Source organism: Oncorhynchus keta, chromosome 27 (assembly GCF_023373465.1).
Source record: "Oncorhynchus keta strain PuntledgeMale-10-30-2019 chromosome 27, Oket_V2, whole genome shotgun sequence".
NCBI lineage: Eukaryota > Metazoa > Chordata > Actinopteri > Salmoniformes > Salmonidae > Oncorhynchus > Oncorhynchus keta.
In genome coordinates this window covers 31,091,985-31,118,176 of record NC_068447.1, presented here as the reverse complement: position 1 = coordinate 31,118,176, position 26,192 = coordinate 31,091,985, and the positions used below count along the sequence as shown (strand labels likewise).

General features: G+C 42.5%; 1 protein-coding gene across 4 annotated transcripts in view; it reads left to right on the top strand.

Annotated features, from left to right (window-relative positions):
• cfap74 (cilia and flagella associated protein 74) overlaps positions 1–26,192 on the top strand; it is a 45,987-nt gene that overhangs the window by 4,749 nt on the left and 15,046 nt on the right. For 3 of the 4 annotated variants that reach the window (XM_052482156.1, XM_052482154.1, XM_052482153.1), the window contains exons 11-23: positions 12–228; positions 509–658; positions 1,794–1,958; positions 2,081–2,199; positions 6,924–6,990; positions 7,087–7,176; positions 7,425–7,622; positions 7,845–7,980; positions 8,299–8,453; positions 10,792–10,914; positions 11,489–11,610; positions 19,354–19,482; positions 24,503–24,590. In XM_052482156.1, the coding sequence (XP_052338116.1) occupies positions 12–228; positions 509–658; positions 1,794–1,958; positions 2,081–2,199; positions 6,924–6,990; positions 7,087–7,176; positions 7,425–7,622; positions 7,845–7,980; positions 8,299–8,453; positions 10,792–10,914; positions 11,489–11,610; positions 19,354–19,482; positions 24,503–24,590 (1,759 nt within the window). The remainder of the gene's footprint in view (positions 1–11; positions 229–508; positions 659–1,793; positions 1,959–2,080; positions 2,200–6,923; positions 6,991–7,086; positions 7,177–7,424; positions 7,623–7,844; positions 7,981–8,298; positions 8,454–10,791; positions 10,915–11,488; positions 11,611–19,353; positions 19,483–24,502; positions 24,591–26,192) is intronic. The other variant, XM_052482155.1, reaches the window with a different exon arrangement.

Genomic DNA, 26,192 nt, shown 5'->3' with positions numbered 1-26,192 from the left:
TCATTTTTCAGAGAATTTCAGGAGAAGCAGAAATCCAAACGGGTGGAAATTGTCTCCAAGTTACTGCTGGAAGAGGAGTTGTTAGAGAGACGTAAGAGGCACCATGCTCTCCTGTTCCCTCCCACCCAGAGGTTGGAGAGGTTGGCAGGGCAGGAGAGATCTCCAGAGAAGCTCCTTCAGAGCCTTGATCCACAGCCGGCAAAAACAAAGGAAGAGGAAAGAAAACGAGTGAGTGGAAATATCACAGATGAAGAATTTAGACTGCTGAAACAAGAGTCAAATAAAACAAATTGGTACACATGACATGAAAACTCCATAAATAGTTGGCTATTTTTCACAGCAGTAATAGGGTACCTAATACCCTCTCTTCGTGTGTGTATGCGTGTGCATGTGCGTATGTATGTGGGCAGAGAGTTTTGCACATCTCACTCTGAAGGCACGTTGTGACAGCTTGATGTGTCTGTTTTCGACCATGAGCATCCACACATCCCCTCACATTCCTTCCCAGCAGGACACAGTGTTTAGTGACAGCAGCTCTTCATCAGAGCTTTCTGACCAGGAGGAGAGCAGGGACCTGGAGGAGGAGCAGGGCCTCACTGACAGCCTGGCGCAGCCTGAGTTCACTGGCCTCTGGGACCAGACACGTCAAGTTCACCAGGTACCATTTTAATGACACACATCATCATCAACTCACAAATACAATCATATTGAGATTAGACATGATACTCAACTCTATTTCCTTTTTGTGTTCCATCTCAAAATAAATGTATATCCATAAGTATAGTAAACATAAGTCATTTGTTTTATAGTGTAGTCAATCAAGCCTTATACATGCTTGTGGTAAATCTGGAAACACAATTGACAATTGAGAATTATGAAATAGTAAGTGAGAAATAAATGTTAAACTGGGACTGGTACCTCTCGGTCACATTCTATAGAACAGGACAACGGACGACTTTAGAACTGCTCTAATACTCCCCAGCCAGCAGCAGTGGGTTGCCTCTACTGCCTCTCTCCCACTCTTGAGATCCATGGCGACAGACATCACTTCTCATTTGCTGGTGCCTTGGAAGCCTCCAACGGAACATGACAGTCATTCAGGCCAGATAGTCCTGTGTGCGAGAAGTCATGCGGAAAGGTTTTTACTTTTCACATGCACTTCTGCAAATGATGTCCTCATAACATCACGACACATTGGGTTGGGTTTGGATTGGGAGCTGAGTTGTAATGAGAAAAGGACCATAGGCCAAAATTACTCAGCTCCTTAACTCTTGAGGGTGAGACTGAAATCACTGCAATTTTCCTAAATTCATATTACATTTGCGCTTTCCCTCAAAGGCTGATGTCTTGTCTTGTTTGTGTCTGGATGCTGCCTTGCATGCCTTGATTAACTGAGCAGGACATGAATGGCCTGTCTATGAGAATTCAGAATGGTCTCCACTGGTATACAATAACTACAGTCTCTACAGTACACTACATATTATGCAACTACTAAATACAATCATACACTATTAATGTTTTGTTTGTAGAGTTTATCTACTGTTGTGTACTTGTGAATTTAGAGCTGCTGCCTCTAAATAATTGTTAACATATTGTTTATTTCATTTGTTCCATGGCATGGTGTTGGTTGCATTGGCCATGCCCTCTTGTGCCAATATGGCTTTGAAAGAAAAATATGCCAAAATGTTATATCTGTTTGTTTAAAATTCAAGCTGTAGTATATCAATATATAGATATTTTTCAACTTTGAAATATGACCTGAATTGGTGTTCATTTCCCCCCTGATTTTCCAGAGCACTCCAAATGAAGATGCTAAATCATTACAGACGCGAGCAGAGAGACGAGATATGTCTTTGCTGCCGGTGGGGAAACCTCCAGTGGCTGGTAAAAGAGTTATACAGGGGAAGGAATTTAAAGGCTCACCTTTCATCAGCAAGCCAGAAATCATCCTCTTCAAGGTACATTGTTCTGCATTGTGTAACTATTTATTGTATTGCAGAACATGCAGTTATTTCATACTGTGCAGTCATTTCAGACAAAATGACATGCACGTATTTCACAAATCCAAATACTGTTGCAGGATTTTGATGTGGGACAGGTGTACAAGAAGAAGGTCACCTTGACTAATGTCAGCTACACAACCAATTATTGCAAGTTACTTGGTGTCACCATGGATCTGATGGATTTCATTTCTATAAGGTGAGCGTTATAGCCTCAGTTCCATGGTAGGTTGAATTGGAACAGAAGTGGAAAACAACTGTCTTGCTAAGCGATCAAAACCTGTTACTCATTTCTCGTATGCTCAGAATAACAGGGAACAGTTAATGTATGGCTCTAGGGTCAAATTGTTTTACAATCCTTCAAAAGAACAATTTAAGGTTGGGTAATTTGATCCTAGATGTTTGGTTGGGTCCGCACAACTTCTCCTCGAGCATCCACCCCCTCGCAAAGCCTACACACTAGCTCAGTTTTGGTAATGCGTTTCTTTGTCCTGAGCCTCCATCCCTCCCACCCACAAAACAAAGGAGGGATGAGTGTTACACATGGGTCCCACACCACTCACTCTATCCCTTTCCAGAGAGATAGTGAGATAACTCTGACTTTATGCAGTTACGTGGGCCTCTGCTCTTTCTGCCTCGGTGAGTGAACTAAGACCTCGTCCTCCCAGGCTGCTGCTTGCTCAGAGCTCAGTCAGTGTCTCGTGGTTGGGTTGGTTGGAGCCTTGGCAGGACCTGTCTGCACACATCGACTCCACACACACACACACACACACACACACACACACACACACACACACACACACACACACACACACACACACACACACACACACACTCTACTTCTCAGTGAGCCGTTCAGCTCAGCTCACCCATTACTCTGAGGTGCCAGTGCCACAGCCTATCATCCACCAGTACTGTGACCCAGAGGAGGAGGATCCTTCATTGGGTATATAGTACGCTGTAGTATCACTTTTGAAAAGGTAGATTTGAATGCCTTAATGGAATGTTGTTTTAAGTACCCGAAAGATCTGTACCCAATAGATTTTCTGGTGAAAATGGGGATGGATTGCTATAATGTACTATAATGCAAGCAATATGGTTGTTGTGATTGATAAAAATAAATTGGGGACTGTTATGTCATCTGTAATGTGGATTTTAGTATTTTGTTTTGGAGGATTATTCTTTTAAAATGTTATTTAAAAGGCCTTAAATGACCATTATGTTCAGGGCTTAAGTATCTGAAATCAACATTTGCTCAGCGGTAGACAAACGTTAACCAAGAACATGCTCTGATTTTTACACGCTGCCCGTCCATCGTTCTTTCGACGCCCCCTGAAATTCTAAAAATGGCTCCCCAACTCTCTTCCCCCCCAGCATAGCTGTGTGTGTGCCAGGGCTGATTCTCTCTGCCATGTCTTAGCCTTACTGCTGGGACTCTGCTAGGTGGTCTGCCCAGGCTCTGCCAAACGTTACTGAGGCGTTATACACATTAAAATGCAGCACTTTTACAGCTTAAACATTTTTTTTTAATAAACAATTTGGCTTACTTACATCGTTCAGTGCTTTTAATGCCTAAGACTAAGCCAGAGTGTTCCAAAATGGACACCTGACTCAGAATCTGTCATATGGCTCCTCGCTTCTGGTTAATGTGACAGGACTCATGTTTTGGCACAGCACCATATGTAGCCATCAGGCATGTTTTGGTGTTAACAATGTTGATGAACTACCTAGTGCTAATTGATTTGTTATAGGATCGGTGTCACCCAGGAGGGTTTGATAATGTATATGCCAGGCAGTCATACTGTACCTATGGGCTCCTGCCATATATTTTTAGTCTAACTGTAAATATGGCCTGATTTGCTGTACTGTTCACCACATGTCTTCAACATAGTCTCACTCAACACTCAATCCCTAGTGAACTGTTCTCTTTTTTCTTTGAAAACATTTATTTTGAACCTAGAAAGACTGCCTCCCTCCATGCCTTCATATGGCATTTAGAAAGCAGACTGTCAAATATCGTAGGTCATGGGTCCCCAATTACATTCAGCCGTGGGATCGAATTTTCCTTGAGTGGATGGTCGGGGACGGAACAGTTATAAATAATTTGCACACTGCAAATTGACTGCAATAATCCCAAACAGATATAGTATTTGACAAACCTTGATTACATTGGGATACGATCACATATGCCTCTCTATTTACATGTGGGAATACTTGGGAACAGATTTCCTAAATTATCACTTTGAGCTGATTTCCTAGTGATTTTACAGTATTTTATGTCCAACATCAAAAAAATAAATGTATATCCCCAAAAATAAAATCACTCCCGGCCGAATTTGGCCCGCGGGCCTCCTATTGGGGAACCCTGGTAAAGGTAGATACAGTAGATAGTACATACTTTGTTAAAGTGTGACTCCTCTTATTGAGACAACAGATGTTGGTTGTGTTCTGTGAGCGTGCCCATTTTGGCCTCTTTCATTCATTTCCAGGGCACAGCAGGCTACTGTCGACTGTCTTTGGAACTACTGAAAGTCAATCTGATTTCTATCTATTTGAAATAGCATGATATGACATGTGATTTCTCTCACTAGTATTTTAATGGATTTTGATGTAAGTATGTAAATTAAGACATAATATAGGGTATGTATAGGTGTGATTGACAGGCCCAAAATCAGATCAAATTTCGAAAATTAATATAATTTTGAGTTGATTTCCTGGTGATGTTACAGTCTTTTATGTCCAACAACAACATAAATAATAATAATACAAATATATTTGTTAGAAAACCAAATAAAATCCCCAGAGGACCACGTATTGGGGAACCCTGATCTACAGTATGTCCTATTTGGAGAGGGGTAAGGAATGGGATCCAGGGAGCATTTCAGCCCACCTCTCCTAGCCTCTCTGCCAGAGGACTGTCCAGATCAAAAACACTCCCTTGTCATTGGAAAAAGAGGTCACTCCAAAACTAGTCTAGTCAAATTGGTTGAGCCTGGTTGTGTCAGACTCAAAATGGGTTTCAGCTCAAGTCTAAGTGACATGAGAGCAATATACTGTCTAATAATTGGAATCATTAAGCCATAATCACACAATAGTTTGATACTGATTCCCAGCTTGTGCTCTACAGTCTCCTTTACTGTTGTGCTTATGGTTGTTTTTTCCAACTCATTGTTTATCTATTGAATTTTGTGAAATTCTCCTGCGGCCTTTTGGCTCCACCGTATCGATTGGGTAGCCTTTTATATCTTTTGGAGGCTGGAACATTTGGAGTGCTCCAGGGCAATCTCTTGGCTCTGTCTGGCATGTGTCAACAGATACCCATGTTGCAATTGTACATTTGGGATACTGGCTTTTTCCTCGATCATTTTTTAAAATGTGGTCATCAGTATGCGCTAGTAGGCTATACAATATCAGACATATGTTTCCTAATTGATTAGGAATGTCTGAATACTGTTTCTTACATCAGTAGCTTTAAGAATTGAATGCTAACCTTTGCTCCTGTTATGTTGTGCTGATCATATATCTGAATAACAGCTTAATGTCAACTTTTGACCCCCTGTTTTCAATTATATTCCTTTTCTTTTCCCGGCAGACACAACATCCTTTAGTATTGAAATAGTTCTGGATGCTTTTTTTGTAGAATGTTGCTGTTATTCATTTTGAACTTGTTTTACTTGTTTGCTTTTTACACAGAACTTAGCACGTGGAACATAGCAATTAGCGCACGCACACACACACACTGTGTTGCCATTTCAATCTGCCTCAAATGCATCCATAATGTTTAACATGATCTGGCCAAATTTTCACAACCGTTGTGTAAATGGATCTGCAATATAATTCCACTGAGTATGGAGAATATCATGCTGTGTTGTCTCAATGGCTTTGAAATGTCTGTCTGCAGTATGAATGGCTGGTGCAGATCATAAAATGTTTTCTTGTAAACTGTTCTTTTACAGTGCATTCGGAAAGTATTCAGACCCCTTGACTTTTTCCATATTTTGTTACATTACAGCCTTATTCTAAATTCACTGAAATATTTTTTTCCCTCGTCAATGTTCACACAATGACCCATAAAGATAAAGTGAAAACAGGTTTTTAGAAATATATTACAAATAAAAAAAACTTTGCTATGAGACTCGAAATTGAGATCGGGTGCATCCTGTTTCCATTGATCATCCTTAAGGTGTTTCTACAACTTGATTGGTAAATTAAATTGATTGGACATGATTTGGAAAGGCACACACACTATATAAGGTCCCACTGTTGACAGTGCATATCAGGGCAAAAACCAAGTCATGAGGTCGAAGAAATTGTCCGTAGAGCTCCGAGACAGGATTGTGTCGAGACACAGATTTTTATTTAACTAGTAGGCAAGTCAGTTAAGATCAAATTCTTATTTACAATGACTGCCTTGTTCAGGGGCTGAACGACAGATTTTTACCTTGTCAGCTCGGGAATTCGATCTAGCAACCTTTCGGTTACGAGCCCAACACTCTAAACACTAGGCTACCTGCCGCCCTTCTGGGGAAGGGTACCATAAAATGTCTGCAGCATTGAAGGCCCCCATGAACACCGTGGCCTCCATCATTCTTAAATGGAAGAAGTTTGGAACCCCCAAGACTCTTCCTAGAGCTGGCCGCCCGGCCAAACTGAGCAATCGGGGGAGATTGTACTTAGTAAAGGGTCTGAATACTTATGTAAACGTGATGTTTCACTGTCTAAAAACCTGTTTTTGATTTGTCATTATGGGGTATTATGTGTAGATTGATGAGGGGAAAAAAACAATATAATCATTTTAGAATAAGTCTGTAACGAAACAAAATGTGGAAAAAGCCAAGGAGTCTGAATACTTTCCGAATGCACTGTATATCCCACTGTGTGTGAGATGCATTCGTTTGAATTAGGTTGTATCTTCCGTTTCAGCTTTGAGCCTCCTGGTCCAATATCAGCTGGGATGGCCTGTGACATGCAGGTCATTTTTCAACCAATGGTGAGTCAGTCAGACAAACAGACAGGCAAGCATACCCATCTGTCTCCAAGAGTTATTTACCTTCCTATCATATTATCACCATTGATGTCCTTCTAGATGAATAAGGATTTGAAGGGAGAGGTCCAGTTTGTGTCAGCAGCTGGCCCCTTCTCTGTGCCCATCAGATGTACCATTAAGAAATGTGATGTAAGTACTAAGAAGGACCTCGTCTGAGGAGTGCCCATTTATCTTAATATCCTACTACCTGCCGTCATCTGCATATTTCCTAAAATGGCTGCACACGGCCCTCAATTCTTCTATTCCTTATGTATAGTATTGCATTTACAATCTTGGGATATTCATCTCTACAAATGTACCCTCTCAAATACTGTGTACCTCATCCATGTGCTTTCTTAGTACTTATGCACCTTTTCATTGTGTCTCATGACTCCTAGCTGTCTGTGGACATCGACCTCATTGTCTTTGGTACCCACGTGGTGGGCCAGACCATTTCCCGGGCTATCACCCTGACCAACAAGGGGGCCCTGGGGACATGCTTTACCCTGGTCTCCTCCCCCTGCCCTAGCCTAGCGCAGTCCCAGCTCCAAGCCCAGGCTCATGCCTTGTCTGAGGCCTCCTCCGCCAGCACCGAGGTGAGACCCTGACCCTTGATCCCAGTCACATACATGTCTCTGTTCCATATCAGGTTTATAGAAACATTACATTAATATAAACTTTTTTACCATGAGCAATTGATTCCTGTGTTCAGTTGTCTTGTTAGCGGCGTCCATTGTAATTTGAATATATACAATAGACACAGCTCTGACCAGTGCTGGACAGTGGTATAGGGGTTTTGTAAGTGTTTGTGTGTGTAGCTTTCACAGGAAAGGAGCACTTCAATAGCAGCAGCCTCTGACAGCCAGGAGAGCCCTGCATCACGGGACTCAGGAGAACTCAAATCAGAGAGGAAGAGTCAGGAACCCTTGCTAGTCTCAGACTCCAAACAATCAGGTAAATGATGCACACATCTCTACTCAGCATGTTTTTTAAAATCTGATTAATAGATGCTTTGATAATTATATCAAAGCTCATGTTATCAGTCGTCAGTAATGTTTGTCAGATCAGTGATCACCTCCAGGAAAGGAGGAAGGAAGGTTTCAATGGCAAATATTGGCGAGTGGGTGTGTGTGGATGCGTGTTTGTGTGTGTGTGTGTGTGTGTGTGTGTGTGTGTGTGTGTGTGTGTGTGTGTGTGTGTGTGTGTGTGTGTGTGTGTGTGTGTGTGTGTGTGTGTGTGTGTGTGTGTGTGTGTGTGTGTGTGTGGTATTAGGGGCCCAGACACCTGCTGTGTCAGAGACCCTGGGGGGTGTGGAGGCTGCCTCAGGAAGACGCAGCCTGGCCTCAGAGCAGCAGGAGGGAGGCCCGGCCCTCAAGGCCAGCACGGAAGAGCCCTCAGACAGCAGCAGTGACATCACCATCGGAGAGGTACAGCACCTTTGAGTAACTGCTATAGTGTTGCTATATCAACACTGGAAAATAATTACTACGGTACAACACCAGTTCTTTGTAGAAGAGACTGGAATGTTGAATGAAGAACAAAAGTTTAGTCCAATTTTTAGTTCATACAGTTGAAGTTGGAAGTTTACATACACTTAGGTTGGAGTCATTAAAACTCCTTGTTCAACCACTCACAGTTTACATAACTAAGTTGACTGTGCCTTTAAACAGCTTGGAAAATTGCAGAAAATGATGTCATGGCTCTAAAAGCTTCTGATAGGCTAATTTACATCATTTGAGTCAATTGGAGGTGTACCCCTGGATGTATTTCAAGGCCTACCTTCAAACTTAGTGCCTCTTTGCTTGACATCATGAGAAAGTCAAAAGAAATCAGCCAAGACCTCAGAAAAATAATTGTAGACCTCCACAAGTCTGGTTCATTTTTGGGAGCAATTTCTAAATGCCTGAAGGTTCCACGTTCATCTGTACAAACAATAGTATGCAAGTATAAACACCACGGGACCACGCAGCCATCATACCGCTCAGGAAGGAGACGCGTTCAGGCCTATATCGACATAACCTGAAAGGCCGCTCAGTAAGGAAGAAACCACTGCTCCAAAGCTAGACTACAGTTTGCAACTGCACATGCGGACAAAGATCGTACTTTTTGGAGAAATGTCCTCTGGTCTGATGAAACAAAAATAGAACTGTTTGGCCATAATGACCATCGTTATGTTTGGAGGAAAAAGTAGGAGGCGTGCAAGCTGAAGAACACCATCCCAACTGTGAAGCACTGGGGTGGCAGCATCATGTTGTAGGGGTGCTTTTGCTGCAGGAGGGACTGGTTCACTTCACAAAATAGATGGCATCATGAGAAGGGAAAATTATGTGGATACATTGAAGCAACATCTCAAGACATCAGTCAGGAAGTTAAAGCTTGGTCGCAAATGGGTCTTCCAAATGGGCAATGACCCCAAGCATACTTTCCTAAGTGGCAAAATGGCTTACGGAGAACAAAGTCAAGGTATTGAAGTAGCCATCACAAAGCCCTGACCTCAATCCCATAGAATATTTGTGGGCAGAACTGAAAAGGCGTGTGCGAGCAAAGAGGCCTACAAACCTGACTCAATTACACCAGCTCTGTCAGGAGGAATGGGCCAAAATTCACCCAACTTATTGTGGGAAGCTTGTGGAAGGCTACCCAAGTTAAACAATGTAAAGACAATGCTACCAAATACTAATTGAGTGTATGTAAACTTCTGACCCACTGGGAATGTGATGAAAGAAATAAAAGCTTTCTACTGTTGTTCTGACATTTAACAGAATGACATTTAACAGAATGTCAGAAAATAAAGTGATGATCCTAACTGACCTAAGACAGGGAATTTATACTAGGATTAAATGTCAGGAATTGTGAAAAATAGTTTAAATATATTTGGCTAAGGTGTATGTAAACTTCCAACTTCAACTGTAGGTTAAGAACGTAAGTAACTGAAAATAAGAGCTGCTATGTAAATCGGGCCCTTTGTTGTTAATATGATACAACTTTTCTTCATCCCCACTTCTCTGTATAGTTCTGTATTGATAGATCTCTGCCTTGGTCTTTGTGTGTGAATGCGTAAAATTGTGAATTATCAGACATGACCAAATGCATAAAAAATTACAGCACACACACACACACACACATCCACACTAGTTCTGTAGTGATAGTCTGTCATCTCTCTCTGTCTCTCTCCATGGTGGGTTTGTGCACTAATGTCATGTGTCCTGCGGTCTCTACCTGTCTAGTTGTTGGCTCATTCTGGGCTCATTACTCCTGGCTTGGGGGTAATGGTGCATTGCTTCTCCCGTTTCCTTTCGTGTGTGTGTGTCCACCATTTTACGCATTTACACACATTGTGCTCCCAGAGAATTGAAACTTTCCTGGAGTGAGGTGCCACACTGAAGTGTTCTTCTTTCCACAACTTATTATTGAAATCCCTGTGTTATGGTGCAGAGGATGACACCCAGCATTGACTGTAGTTAGATTTTATATGACAGAAGTTTTACATCTGTATCGCTATCATGAGATGTAGGGTACTATATTAAAATCAGCCCTAAAAAGATTTCACCTGGAGTGTATTCACTGGGAACCAAACAGAAGCAAATGGGCCAAAATGGGGAGGGACCTACCTGAATTTGTCCAATATGAAACTAGTTTTCATTGCAAAATGTTTTCCGTTGCAGAATGTTTTGCTACGCTATGCACTAATGAATACCGCTGATCCTGCCTTTGATGATGTGACTTGTTGTGACATGTTCCCTCAAGACTTCCTCCCATGCCTAGGTCAGAGAGGGGGAGGTGGGCCCGTTTGAAAGTGTCAAGTTGGAGATTGTATTCACACCCACCGTACCAGGGGAGGCTAAGTTGGACTTCCACATCAAGTTCTCCGACCCAACCTGTGAACCAGTAAGATTTTACTCATGATGTCATCATCATTACCTGAGTGAACTAAAACTACAGCAAAAGTCTATTCAGCCAAAGCCAATAGCCAGGCGTTAACTTATGTATGACAAAAACAGCTTTCCTCTCATGAGAATGTGTGATAGGAGCGATGTAGTCAATAAAATTATATTTACTCAATATTTACAATATACTATATAATTAAGCAATGAGGCCCGAGAGAGTGTGGTATATGGCCAATATACCACGGCTAAGGGCTGTTATGCGCAACGCGGAGTGCTCAGACACAGCCCTTGCCGTGGTATGTTGGCCATATATCACCAACCCCCGAGGCGCCTTATTTCTATTGTAAACTGGAAGCCAACGTAATTAGAGCTGTAAAAATATACGTTTTGTCATACCCATGGTATAATGTCTGATATATCACGACTTTCAGCCAATCAGGCCCATTCAGGGCTCGAACCACCCAGTTTATAATAATATATAATGTGTGAAGGCTAATGAGATTAATGTCCTTCTGGCATATCCCGGAATCATCCAAGCACTAGTTTTGATTGACAGGGACCTTGTCTATTTACAGATATCCATTGGGGTCCGAGGGATGGCTGTGTGCGTGCCTGTGTGGGTGGCCCAGCCAAGCATTGTCCTGAAGATCTGCATGTTCGATCGCCTCTATCAAGACAGTATCGTGGTCCAAAGCAGGTGAGTCCGTCAATTGGGTAGAGACGGTAATTAATTTACGTGATGTACAGTAGACCTTGGATCGGGCAGGAGTCTGATCTAGTGGTAGTGCTGCCAACTGGGTTACAAATCCCACCTCTACCCTTCCTGTCACGCTCTGACCATAGAGAGCCTTTTTTACTCTCTATTTTGGTTTGGTCGGGGTGTTCCTATCTAGGTTGTCTAGTTCTATGTTGGCCTGGTATGGTTCCCAATCAGAGGCAGTTGTTTATTGTTATTTTATTGTTTCCCCATTGTGCTTTGTGGGATCGTGTCTATGTATAGTTGCCTGCGAGCACTATATTAGCTTCACGTTTCACTTTGCGCTTTATGGTTTTCTGTGTGTTTCACTTCTAATAAAAGATGATGGAACCATACCACACTGCACTTTGGTCCGACCATCATTACAACAACGTTCGTGACACTTCCTCTCTGTGTCCCTCCATGCCTGTCTCCCTCCATACCTATATCCCCCTCTAGAAGACAACACATTCTTAAAAAACAAATGCAGTGTAATAGCACTTTTCTTGCTGTTTATACTTGACACGTTTATATAACTTGTTTCTAGCTGCTGTTGCATATTCTGAGTGCTAGTCTAACACCGTCCCATTTAGCATGTGCTAAATTCTGTTTTTACAGAAAAACTGCTCAAGAAAATACCTTGCAATCACATGGACAGCTTACTCAAGCTTTTCTGAGATATAACTCAGCAAATGGGGACAATTTTGAATATACCGTTCATAATATTTAATAACACGACCAAAAGCAGGGAAATGTATTAGACTTCACTTACACCCACCAAACCCTGGGACTACTGTATCGAATGGGGTCCAAGGACCCCGGATAAGGTGCCATTTAAGATCTCAATCCCCTCTTCTTTAGGTGGGATTGAGCAATAGCAAATCCTTTTTGATTATGAATGTTATACATTATGCCGAGGAGTTAAGAAAGTGCTGCAGGCCATAACGTTTACAGGCATGTCACTCCACACGTACATCTTTTTGTCACACGTCACAGTGCGAGAAGGGATTTGTGGCAGCTGCCATCTGGAAGCTGGAGCACACAAATGCATGTGACAATGACCGCGACAGTGACGCCGAGAACGGCAGCTTTTTAACCCCCCCCAAAAGTCCCCAAAAATAGACATCAACTAGCATCATACAATGTTATGTTTGCTCTTTTACCAATGGTATAAAATAATATACTGTGTTGTACATAGAACTGCTTTATAGTTATGGTTGTATAAAGCAGTTGACATATTTGGGGGAAACAGTGAGAGCAGCACCAACCAGCATCACACAAAATGTCAACTTGGCTTTTGAGTCAATGATTTATCCACTTTTAGCATATTTCATGTGACAGCAAGTTTCATCGCCTACACCCAGTCAAATCGAAGCCAAACATTTAAAACCATTTCCACTGACACCTGCTGGGGAGTCAAAGAAGATGACAAAGCAGACGACAATCTGCTTTTCCTAAAACCACCTCCTGCCCTCTTTCTTCCCTCACTTATTTATAACAATACGTCCTGTATGCACAACCGTCCTCCTCTCACCCCGAGGAATGAGGCTGAGTTGATTAATGTCTTTTGTTTCTGACGCCGCTCCTCTTCCTACAGAAACAATAGTTGTTCTCTCCGTTGCCTCGCTTTTGAATGGAAGATTCCTAAAAATAGAGCATAAAGGAACGGGTGCCTAGGCATTTCTCCAGTAGTCTCCTGAGTTGGTTGATTTGGGGTTTATCTTTTGACGTTGCCAGGAGAGGTGAGACATCGCTGTGGTGTTGGTGGTGGTGGGGTAATTACTCAGACTCCCTCTGAGGTGTTGAGTATCCCATCAGGCCTTGGGCCACGTGGGTTTTTACCAAGTGTGCCATCTGGACGTGCAGGGGATGGAAAGTGGCACCGCTACAGTATAGCCATGGGCACCTTGACTAGTGACGTATATTAGTAGAGGCCTTAGCCTTAACAAGTCATGAATGTTAAGAATTATTATTGTTATGGGCTAGCCTTGTCCCAGGCTATATGTTTGGCATGACGAGGAGTGGCATAATGGCACAACCAGACTGATACCCAGTCTATCCATGAGCAACTCTAGCACTAAACCACAGTTTCTAAACCCAGAGGCGGAACATTGCAAGACTTCCAGGAACACTTGCGAAACAGACCAAGCAGACCAGGCCACGGTTTGGGGTTTGAGGAGTCAATGAGAGAAGGGAAAAATTCTTCCTTAGTTGTTAATTTAATCAAAATCTAAAGGCACGACATAGATTCGAGCCAATGTCTTGAGTAGTTGAAAATGCAATTACTCCAACCTTGTGAAAATGACAAACTGAGATGTTGTCATTTTTGTCAAAAACGACTTTATATCAAAGGTGTGGTTTAATTTGATGGCCTGCACATGGACAATTTGGCGCGAGATGACATTTAGATCAATAACTTTTTCTGCAAATGTGCTTAGCTAGCCAACGCCTACAGGTGTGATCAGGGATTTCTATTGGAGAAGCAGTTTTAGCCCATCTTCTAACTGTACTGTCTTTGACTAAACCTTCCCCCATCAAGGGCACTAAGCATGCAATGGGTGTGAGCGCACTAGTCAGTCAGATGACTAGTTAGATGACCAGATGACAGTGTAAGGAAGTCTATCAGCTCCACAGCTATAAGCCTCCTGGATATATGGGGCTTAGGATTTTAACTAGTATAACTGAAAGCATTAAACCTCCACCAGCCATAGGCCTTATCACTAAACCCTATCTGGTCAAGCGTATTAGAATATAATACCCGTGTAATACCCTTTTGATAATCATTAGATCACGCTCTTATCCAGTGATGAACGATGGGTGTCAGTTCAAAACCATAACCGGTGGAAAGCATTGGCACTGCAGGAGAACATGAAGTATGACTGTTGAACGTTAGAGAGCTACAATGTTAGTTCTATGGAGAGTCTTTCGTCATGATTAGAGAACATACAGTAAGTAACCAGTCATATTTTTACCCAGAGTCATAGTACTGAACAAAAATATAAACGCAACATGTAACGTGTTGCTCCCATGTTTCATGAGCTGAAATCAAATATCCCAGAATTCTTCCATATGCACAAAAGCATATTTCTCTCAAATTGTGCTCAAATTTGTTTAAATCCTTGTTAGTGAAAATGTTTCCTTTTGCCAGGATAATCCATCTACCTGACAGGTGTGGCATATCAAGAAGTTGATTAAACAGCATGATCATTACACAGGTGCACCTTGTGCTAGGGATGATAAAAGGCCACTCTAAAATGTGCAGTTTTGGAACATCTGTGGCATTGTGTGACAAATTTTGAGGGAGCTTGCAATTGGCATACTGACTGCAGGAATGTTCACCAGAACTGTTGCCAGAGAATTGAATGTTCATTTCTCTAACATAAGCCGCCTTCAACATTGTTTTAGATAATTTGGCAGTACGTCCAACCGGCCTCACACGTGTATCCACGCCAGCCCAGGACCTCCACATCTGGCTCCTTAACCTGCAGGATCATCTTTAGACCAACCACCCGGACAACTGATGAAGTTGAGGAAAATTTCTGTCTGTAATAAAGTCCTTTTGTGGCCTGGCTCCCCAGTGGGTGCCCTCCCAGACCCACACATGGCTGCACCCCTGCCCAGTCATGTGAAATACATCATTTAGGCCCAAATCTATGTATTTCAATTGACTGATTTCCTTATACGAACTGTAACGCAGTTAAATCATTGAAGTTGTTGCATGTTGCGTTTATATTTTTGTTCAGTATACAGTGCATTCGGGAAAGTATTCAGACCCCTTCACTTCACATTTTGTTACATTACAGCCTTATTCTAAAATTGATTGTTTTTTTCCTCCTCATCAATCTACACATAATGACAAATCAAAACAGGTTTTTAGACAGTGAAAAATCATATTTACATAAGTATTCAGACCCTTTACTCTCTCAGACCCTGTACTTTGTTGAAGCACCTTTGGCAGCGATTACAACCTCGAGTCTTCTTGGATATGAAACTACGAGCTTGGCACACCTGTATTTGGGGAGCTTCTCCCATTCTTCGCTGAAGATCCTCTTAAGCTCTGTCAAGTTGGATGGTGAGGGTCACTGCACAGCTATTTTCAGGTTCACTTCAGAGATGTTCGATCGGGTTCAAGTTCGGGCTCTTGCTGGGCACTCAAGGATATTCAGAGACTTGTGCCAAAGCCACTCCTGCAAGGTCCTGAGCGCTCTGGAGCAGGTTTCCATCAAGATCTCTCTGTACTTTGCTCCGTTCATCTTTCCCTCCATCCTGACTAGTCTCCCAGTCCCTGTCGCTGAAAAACATCCCCGCTGCATGATGCTGCCACTACCATGCTTCACCGTAGGGATGGTATTGGCCAGGTGATGAGCGGTGCCTGGTTAGTTCCAGATGTGACGTTTGGCTTCCAGAGACTCTTGTTTCTCATGGTCTGAGAGTCCTTTAGGTGCCTTTTGGAAAAGTCCAAATGGGCTGTCATGTGCCTTTTTACTGAGGAGTGGCTTTCATCTGGCCATTCCACCATAAAGGCCTGATTGGTGGAGTGCTGCAGAGATGGTTATCCTTCTGGAAGGTTCTCCCATCTCCACAGAGGAACTCTAGAGCTCTGTCAGAGTGACCATTGGGTTCTTGGGTCACCTCCCTGACCAAGGCCCTTCTCCCTCGATTGCTTAGTTTGTCTGGGCGGCCAGCTCTAGTCAGTGTCTTGGTGGTTCCAAACTTCTTCCATTTAAGAATTATGGAGGCCACTGTGTTCTTGGGGACCTTTAATACTGCAGAAATTCTTTGGTACCTTTCCCCAGATCTGTGACACGACACAATCCTGTCTCGGAGCTCTACGGACAATTCCTTCGACCTCATGGCTTGGTTTTTGCTGTGACTGTCAACTGTGGGATCTTATATAGACAGATGTGTGCCTTTCCAAATCATGTCCAATCAATTGAATATATCACAGGTGGACTCCAATAAAGTTGTAGAAACATCTCAAGGATTATCAATGGAAACAGGATGCACCAGCGCTCAATTTTGAGTCTCATAGCAAAGGGTCTGAATACTTAGTTTTTTTTGCCAAATTTGCCCCAAAAAATCTAAAAACCTGTTTTCACTTTGTCATTACGGGGTATTGTGTGTCGATTGATGAGGAAAACAATTAAGTTAATAAATTATAATAAACAAAATGTAGAAAAGGTGAAGGGATCTGAACACTTTCCGGATGCACTGTACATGCAGTGCCTTCAGAAAGTATTAATTACACATTTTGTTGTGTTAGAGCCTGAATTCAATATTTTTTTTCTCTCATCCATCTACACACTGTCACGCCTTGGTCTTAGTATTTTGTGTTTTATTTATTTATTTGGTCAGGCCAGGGTGTGACATGGGTTATTGTGGTGTGTTTTTTGTCTTGGGGTTTTGTGGGGTGTCTAATTAGTCTATGGCTGCCTGAGGCCGATTTCAGTCAAAATTGTAACTAGGCCACTCAGGAACATTCAGTGTCGTGTTGTTAAGCAACTCCAGTGTATATTTGGCCTTATGTTGTAGGTTGTTGTCCTGCTGTAAAGTTAATTTGTCTCCCAGTGTCTGTTTGAAAGCAGACTGAACCAGGTTTTCCTTTGGGATTTTTCCTCTGCTTAGCTCTATTCTGTTTATTTTTATCCTAAAAAAAACTCCTTAGTCCATGCCGATGTCAAGCATACCAATAACATGATGCAGCCACCACCATGCTTCAAATATTAGAGTGGTACTCAGTTATGTGTTGTTTTGGATTTACCCCAAACATAACACTTTGTATTCAGGACATCTTTGCCACATTTTCTTGCAGTTCTACTTTAATGCCTTTTTGCAAACAGGATGCATGTTTTGGAATATTTTTATTCTGTACAGGCTTCCTTCTTTTCACTCTGTCATTTAGGTTAGTATTGTAGAGTAACTACAATGTTGTTGATCCATCCTCAGTTTTCTCCTATTACAGCCATTAAACTCTGTAACTGTTTTAAAGTCACCATTGGCCTCGTGTTGAAATCCATGAGCGGTTTCCTTCCTCTCCGGCAACTGAGTTAGAAATTACACCTGTATCTTTGTAGTGACTGGATGTATTAATACACCACCAAAAGTGTAATTAATAACTTAACCATGCACAAGGGCATATTCGATGTCTGCTTTTTTTGTTCCACCAATAGGTGCCCTTCTTTGCAAGGCTTTGGAAAACCTCCCTGGTCTTTGTGGTGAAATGTTGTGTTTGAATTTCACTGCTCGACTGAGGGAGCTTACAGATTGATAATTGTATGTGTGGGGTACAGAGATGAGGTAGTCATACAAATCATGTTAGACACTATTATTGCACACAGAGTGAGTCCATGCAACTTATTATGTGACTTGTTAAGCACATGTATACTCCTGAACTTATTTAGGCATGCCATAACAAAGGGGTTGAATACTTATTGACTCAAGACATTTTAGCTTTTGATTTTTAATTCATTTGTAAAACAATTCAAAAAACATCATTCCACTTTAACATTATGGGGTATTTTATGTAGGCCACTGAACAAAACATCTAAATGTAATACATTTTAAATTCAGGCTGTAACACAACAAAATGAGGAAAAGGTCAAGGGGTGTGAATACTTTCTGAAGGCTTTCTGAAGGCACTGTAGAGATCTCTGCTTTTACCCGCAAATGATGAGTTCACTAGACTGCCCTATCCAATTCATATCCAACAAATGGCCTTAATTGATTATATGTCTCTGAATTCCTGGGACAGCAGTTTAAAGGTTGTTGTTTTGCTCAGGTAAAGACGGCCACTCCGACACCCCTGAGTGTCCTTGCCTCCGGGAGAAGAGCCATCTGTTTGACCCCCTATTCAAAGTGGATCACTTAATTTAAGCGTCGGGAAAAGGAATGAGCGCACCCAATCGGCACCTCTATTGAATCCATTTCTTTGGGGGTTCAACACTTCCACCATTCAGTGGTCTCACTTCTGTATACTGGATGTGATGGAAAAAACTGACTGCACAGCGCTTCCACCGAGCGTGAGTCATTGAGTGTAGCTGTTGAGGGGAGCTCGTGTGTGTGTGTGTGTGTGTGTGTGTGTGTGTGTGTGTGTGTGTGTGTGTGTGTGTGTGTGTGTGTGTGTGTGTGTGTGTGTGTGTGTGTGTGTGTGTGTGTGTGTGTGTGTGTGTGTGTGTGTGTGTGTGTGTGTGTGTGTGTCGTTGGCCGTGCGTGGAGAATTCCCTGGGTAGTGATCCATTTATATCACCACAGCTACAGAGGGAGGATTCTCACCACCGACACAACCATCTGTTGGATCCCCCTGAAATTGGGTCACCTAAATTATCGGCTGGGAGACGAGGACATGAGTACATTGCAGCAGTACCTACCAGACAATTTGTGTTCATGTCCCTCACACACTCATGATCCCCTCTCCGACTTCCTCGTCAAATATCTACATTGTAACAAGGGGACATCCTGGGAGTCTGTGTAAAGTACACTCTCCTTTAAATTTGCTTCATGAGTGTCCTCTTAATTTAGTGTCGAAGCATGTAAAATCTATACAACAAATCACAAACTGATGGATGCCATCTTGAGCAGTAGCTTGGTGAAACCTGTTGTGTAATAGACATAACACCGCCCTAACTTATTAAATAGGCTCTCCGTTGAGTTAGCAGCCCTAACTAACTAACTAACCAAACAGTGCTGTTGTCTGTTGTATTGCAGAGCGAGCACAGCTCTTCGGCTGACATTCAAGGTGTGTCCGGAGCTGAGGAACCACATGGAGATCCTGCCTAAGACCGGCTACATCCAGGCCAGGTCCAGCTTCAACGCGAAGCTTAAGTTCCTGCCCAGGTTACCACACAGATACTAACACCAGAATCATAGTACACACAATAGCAAAATCTAGCAAAATGCTTTGCAACGAAAAACAGAAAGAATTTCTTACTGGACAACTTTAGGTCGTCCCTCCCTGTTTGTCCGTTTTCTTCCGTTTGGTGCCTAGTTAATACAATGATAATAGATTGGATTGTCATACAGCATGCTGAAAGTGTGTTATACTGTATGTGAAGGGTTTATATATGTATGTTCAGAATGCTTTACCGTACTCTAAAATCATGGTGTGAATATTTCAGACCAGATTCAATTTAGCCTGCCTTATCTTTGTTTTACTGTTTCTCTTATTCTGAAACTGAAGGCAGTTTACCTGGTAATTTTATGTGGTGGACCGGTTTCTTTAAGTAATGGAATTGAACTTCAGTTTAATGGAAACACTAATGACCAAAAAATCTTGTCACTGCCAGCAGTTACAATTATGAAACATGTCCTCCATCATCTTCACCAATTAAACAGCGCACTGCGAAGTGCAAATCGCTCCCAACACAGAAATGGAGTGCCGTGAAGGCTTCTGATAATGTTTTTTAATGACTTTGAAGGACATGGTAATTTCTGGAAGGATGGGTGGGCTATTTTTAGGACGGTGAGGCTGAGTTGAGCTGCAGTTTGAGCACCAGGGGAACAGGGAAGACGACCTTCAGTACATGGATGAGAGGAGTAGAGAACGCTGCGGAGAGGGGGCGTTCACGCCTACCTTGTTTTTTTGGCATGTTCATAGCTAAGAAGATTTCAGGTCTACTGATGACAGTGGAAGATGAGGGAGGTTTTACATGACAAAAGTTAATGGCATATCGGATGCCACGACTCCGGAGGGCTGGAGGGGAAGTGGGAAATGACAATAATCTGCCTTAGTGAATCAGAGAGAGGTTTAAAACCAGGATTAAGGGGAGAGAGCATTACTGCTGCCATGCTGTGGCGGGAGGCATGCCCCTCCTCTCCTTCTGTCTCTCAACATCTCTCTCTTTTTCACTCTGATCACTCACTCTCCCCCCTACTTTCTCTGTTTTTCTCTCTCACTTTCTCTCTCTCTGACCTTATTCCTCCATCCACCCATCCAGCAGTAGAAGACCTGATTGCGTATCCAGTACAGTGCTTAGTTACATAACAGTCCGGGCCGACACACAAAGCCCCATTCTGAGGTCTCTTGGAGAACACTGTAATCCTTAACATGCTCTAAACTCCTAAAGAGAGCCTCAGCAGACAGGAAATCCAGCCGGGTACAAAATGTTTGGTAAATATCACATGATCTCTGGTGTTAACAAAAACATACCTTCTCTCAAGCACATACTCTGGCTGTCACGACTAGCACAGCAACAGTCTGCAACTGGTGGGTGGGGGTTGTATGATGCATCAGCTCCAATTTTGATTTGCGGTATTATTTCTAGATTCTATGCGTCTGTGTGTGTGTGTTTCTTTTGTCTTAAGCCGTTCGTGACTATGCGACATCCAAACTGGCAGCTCTGGTACTGCTAGAACCGTGGCAGTAGGTTCCGTGTGAGAAGATTCCGTAGTTTGGCCTCACCACACACAAAGGCAGGAAGGCAGGCAGGGCTGTTTCATCTTACTGCTAGATAAGTCATTTGTTACATATTCTTCAGACGGCTGTTTATCTCTGCCTCTTCTCCAATAGATTCTGACTGTGAGTGTACATGTAGTGTACACTCCTGAACCACGGATGGATCGCCCTCAGGCTACAGAGAGTTCGGAATCCTCCACAGTCCTAGAAATGTCTCTTTCTCGCTTTGTCTGTCTCGCTCTCTTTCTTTGTCTCTCTCTATCATCTCTCTTTGTCTTTAAAGTACATATCCAGACCAAAATATACATAGCAGTAGATCATCTCTTATAGCAGTTCATTGTGGGGATAAATATCCTTTTTTTATAGTATTAGGGCAGATATTGATAGCTAAATCCAGTTTTTTATGTACTCAATATACTACGATCGTTTTTTCCTTTTAGCTAGATAATGAAAATGATCATATTAACAGGGGGGATCTGATCCTACATCAGCACAACTACTGTGATGAGCTTTGTGAATATGGGCATGGTCAGCAGATTTGATTGAACAGGGAGGGACCTGTTCTGGATCATAAATGCTTTAGGTCTAATCTGTGGGAGATGTTGCCCAGCTCGTCCGGTCAACTAGTCAGCTCAGGCTGGTAAAAGGGAGATTACTCTTGATTTACCCAGATTACAATTAACAGAGCTGCTGCTTTCACCAAGCAGTGCATCATTTACTGGTCTACATCACTAACATACATAAATGTTACTGTACATGAGTTACAGGGAAGGAAAAATATATATTTTCAATAATATTTTTTGAGGGGGGATGTCAGTTGTCAAGGCTGTTTTTCCTCCTTTTTCTAAATGTGATGATGAGAAATTCCCTAATCTTCTTAAATCCATTTTGTAATCCTTGTTCATAATCACTGTTTAATGTGAAAGTGAAAGCCAAGCAGGAGCCCATTTTGAATAGGGATATATTTTTTTAAACATACTCTGCTGCCTTTTCTCAGGTAGCCTAAAGTTTAAACCACTGTATAGCACGAACGTTGTCCCAAAGTTAGACAGTATTCCGCTGACAGAGACTGATGGATCTCTGACTTTCTCTCTCTCGCTCGCTCACACTCTCACTCTCGTGTCAGTCTGCTGAGCCTTCCACTGTCAGGATTATAGGTGGTCCACAGCTTATTGCGTTTTAGACTTTCCAAGTTTTAAGCAGTGACACAAAATGACTCCAACAGGATCTTTCTGCCACTTGTGTTGTGACTCAGGCAGATGCCAATGAAATGTTTGCTGAGATGCCACCTTGGTCTTTGACTGCTTATGTGAGGATAATATAATGAATAATGTCATTGATTTATACACAAGCATTGCTTTCTAAGCACCACAGGTACAACTATACCTGTGTAGGTCTACAGGTAACTGCCAAAATAAAGGAAACACTTGAGTGAAAGAGGGATACAAGGTATATTGAAAGCAGGTGCTTCCACACAGATGTGGTTCCTGAGTTAATTAAGCAATTAACATCCCATCATGCTTGGGGTCATGTTTAAAAATGCCCAGTTGCCCATTATTTTGGCTACCATGGCAAGAAGAAGAGATCTCAGTGACTTTGAAAGAGGGGTCTCAAAGGAGCATAGGGGTTTTAAAGGGTGTGTGTGTTACCAGATCTCAACACAATTGAACACTTATGGGAGATTCTGGAGTGGTGCCTGAGACTGCGTTTTCCACCACCATCAACAGAACACCAAATGATGGATATTCTGTTGGAAGAATGCGTCAAATCCTTCCAGTGGCATTCCAGACACTTGTAGAATTTATGCCGAGGTGCATTGAAACTGTCCTGGTGGCTCGCGGTGGCCCAACGCGCTTTTAAGACACTTTATGTTGGTCTTTCCTTTATTTTAGAAGTTACCTTTTAAGTTCTCTTATAATTCATTATCTTGTTGAAGACTACATGTGCATAGTGTTATTTGGGTAAGATTTGGAGGAGAGAAATGGTGGATAAACTGGTTGCCGAGTGCAGCATGAGGTAAAATTGCGGGATGCCAAAAACTTGAAAATCTCATCCAACCGCACATTTCCCCTCAGCAGCATATGGGTCTGGCGACATCCCGCCAGGCTTTTTCACTCTACCCTGCCAAGCTAGTTCAAGAGTGACTCTCCAGCAGAGATTCTATTAGCAGAGAACACAAGGGCTTCCAAACAACTCCCAATAATAATTCCCCCTTCTGTCATTGAGGGATTGAGATACAATTGGGACATGTTCGCTTCTCTGTTTTGTTGTAAATGTCATACAGTACAGATGAAGGATCATAATTTGATCCCCCTTGTGTTGCAGGAAATGTCTTGCACAGCAGGAAATGCAGAGGTGTAGTGTATTCAAGGTTTAAAAAGTCTTCTAAAGTTTGGAATTTCCACTTTAATATGTCAGACTTAATTTCCCCTAACAAAAAATGTGTTTTAACCCGTAAAAATGTGTACATTAATTAGAATTCAACATTATAATTCACATTTCCTGTTGCTGCAGGATTATTTTCCTGCTGTGAGAAACTGGTAAATTTAAGATCCAACATCTGTACATCCAAGCTGGTTGAAATACAACACTGATTTGCTGTAAGATCGTAATTATGAAACACGCCTTTTCCCTAGGCTCTGACAGATTTGTTGGAAGCATTGGGCGTCACTTCCAGAGCTTTGTATTCATTTGGAAAACCTCTGACATCTGGAAATCCCTCTTAAATTGCTTTAAACCCTCTGACACTGGCAGCATTAGCTCTCATGCCTTCATAGAGCCAGCATTACCAAACAGGGAGAGAGAGGAGTCAGGAGTGGGCTGGGTTTGTGCTGCTCACTGTGGATCCACTGTGGATTGGCATCTGACTGTTGTTTTCATGCTAATCAAGTATTGGCTGCGTAGTAGTAGAGAGGTGGCAGTTCTCACGAGAGCAGCTCTCCACCTAGGGTATTGATTGAGCTAGTGCTTTACATAAGCTCTGTGTATGACTGCAAGCCCTCTTTGATGTGTTCTTATGCCGAACATCACCATGGCTACAGCCCACAGTAGTGTGGAGGCGTGCTCTCTTGCCTTCCCTGGTGGTTCTACAGATCTAAACGGGGGATAGTCGTGTTGGTTTACAGTGAAACGCTGAAGGTTTTCCTCCATGGGCTCTCTCTATCCCTCGCACTGAGAATTTTCCCAGTTGTTGAGGGCTGGGACATATTTGCTGATGTAATGTTTGAAGGTAAACTCTGAAATATGACATACACGGTGGGGCGACTTACAGAAGTCAACAACAAAATTCTAATCTAACAAGACTGCTAGCATTGGCTCTTCCCAATAGTAGCAGCCTTGACAGATTGTGGTTGTTCATGAGCAGGAAGTTCCCGCGCTGTGCATGATGGTGTCATATTGCTGAGTTAATGTACAGTATAATGATTTCCTGTATTCTTATACCCACTACCCTGTCCCCCCTAGACGTTCCTTGTTCGAGGATGCAAAAAAGTTTTTTGACAGTGAAACAGGAGTGCTGGAAGTCCCCTTGACAGTGCAAGTGGCTGATCAGGTTTGTTGCACTGTTAAGATCTAAACTTACAGGCAAGAATTCAATTGTGTTATTTCAAAGTGCACAAAAAGTAAACAATCTGTATCAGTCAACTAACACTGATACTATCAGTTGAAAATGTCCACAAAGGGGACACAGCTAGGGATGCAGAAGGAAGCAATTTGGGAGATGAGTTTTCCTGAAATACTGCACAAACAGCCTTCGAGAGATACCATTGTGGAAAGTGTCAATATGTGACTATTGAATTCTGGACGCAGTCTACAGTATGAAGTATCATACAATACAACAGCCCCTCTCAATCCACAGGGAAGCGTTGAGTACTTATTCATAAGTAGCAAACCTTCTGCAGGTCCCCATGAAGGGCAGAAGCACTGAAGGTTGTAAATTAACCCATTTTAATGGTAGCAAGCTAAAAATGATCCACCACCCCAAGGCCTGCACTGTTCCATGAGTGCTAATGAGCCAAGCATAAAGGTTATTCCACGTTGTTTTACTGAAAAGGTCTCCATAATATCATTTGGATTATTTGTTTTTTGTGTTGTTTCCACTCCATTTGAGCTCTTTTAAATAGATTCAAAATAGATTAAAAAGATTTTATCTCACAGAATGATATTATTTATATTCAGCTTTCAGTTGTGAAACTGTTACATTCAGGGTGTTTGGCACGTAAACTGCTGATCAGGTAATACAACTGGAAATCATAAAGGGATTATCTTCCAGTTTTAGGCACTGATTCGTGATGCTCCAGGGATTATTCTGGATATCCCACCACCTATTGATTTATGTCAAAAGTTTTTTTATCAATGTATAGTTATCCAAGTGAAGTATTAAGTAAGTACATCAGGGATTGTTAAATTCCTTTTGACGTGCAAACACAGACACACAAACACACACACACACACACACACACACCCACACACACAGACACACACACACAGACTCACACACACACACACACAGACACACACACACACACACACACACACACACACAGACACACACACAGACTCAACAGCAGACTCAAATCCAACACACAAAACAGGCTCCAACCCAACACTCGTGCCGCATTTGTGCTGTGTTACCCAGTCATCAAATCCCCCAAACTGGCCAGCAGTCACACTCCTTCAGCCAAATCATCACCTTACCCTCCCTGCCCCCCCATGCCCCTTCGCCCACCTCCCAAACCCACACCCCTATACCTGGGAGGAGCGTAGAGGATTTGGAGGCAGTATGTTTTCACGGAGCCAAAAGCAGGCCAGCAGGATGTTCCTGCAGAGACCCAAAGCTGTGCCCCCATTCTTGAACCCTTAACCCTGGCTTCCTTCCAGGCCTCCCTCTCTGGCCACCAGGCCCTCTCTGTCCGGTGCTGAAAGCGTGAACGGGTAAACAAGGAAAGCTGCCGCACCCAGATACGGCTGAGGAGGACATTAATACATAGGTAGGAACGCTGCTCTCAGGACATCAAATTGTATTTGTCACATGCGCCGAATACAACAGGTGTAGTAGACCAATAAAATGCTTATTTACAAGTCCTTAACCAACAATGCAGTTAAGAAACATAAGTGTTAAGTAAAAAATAGATCAGTAAAAATATAAATAATA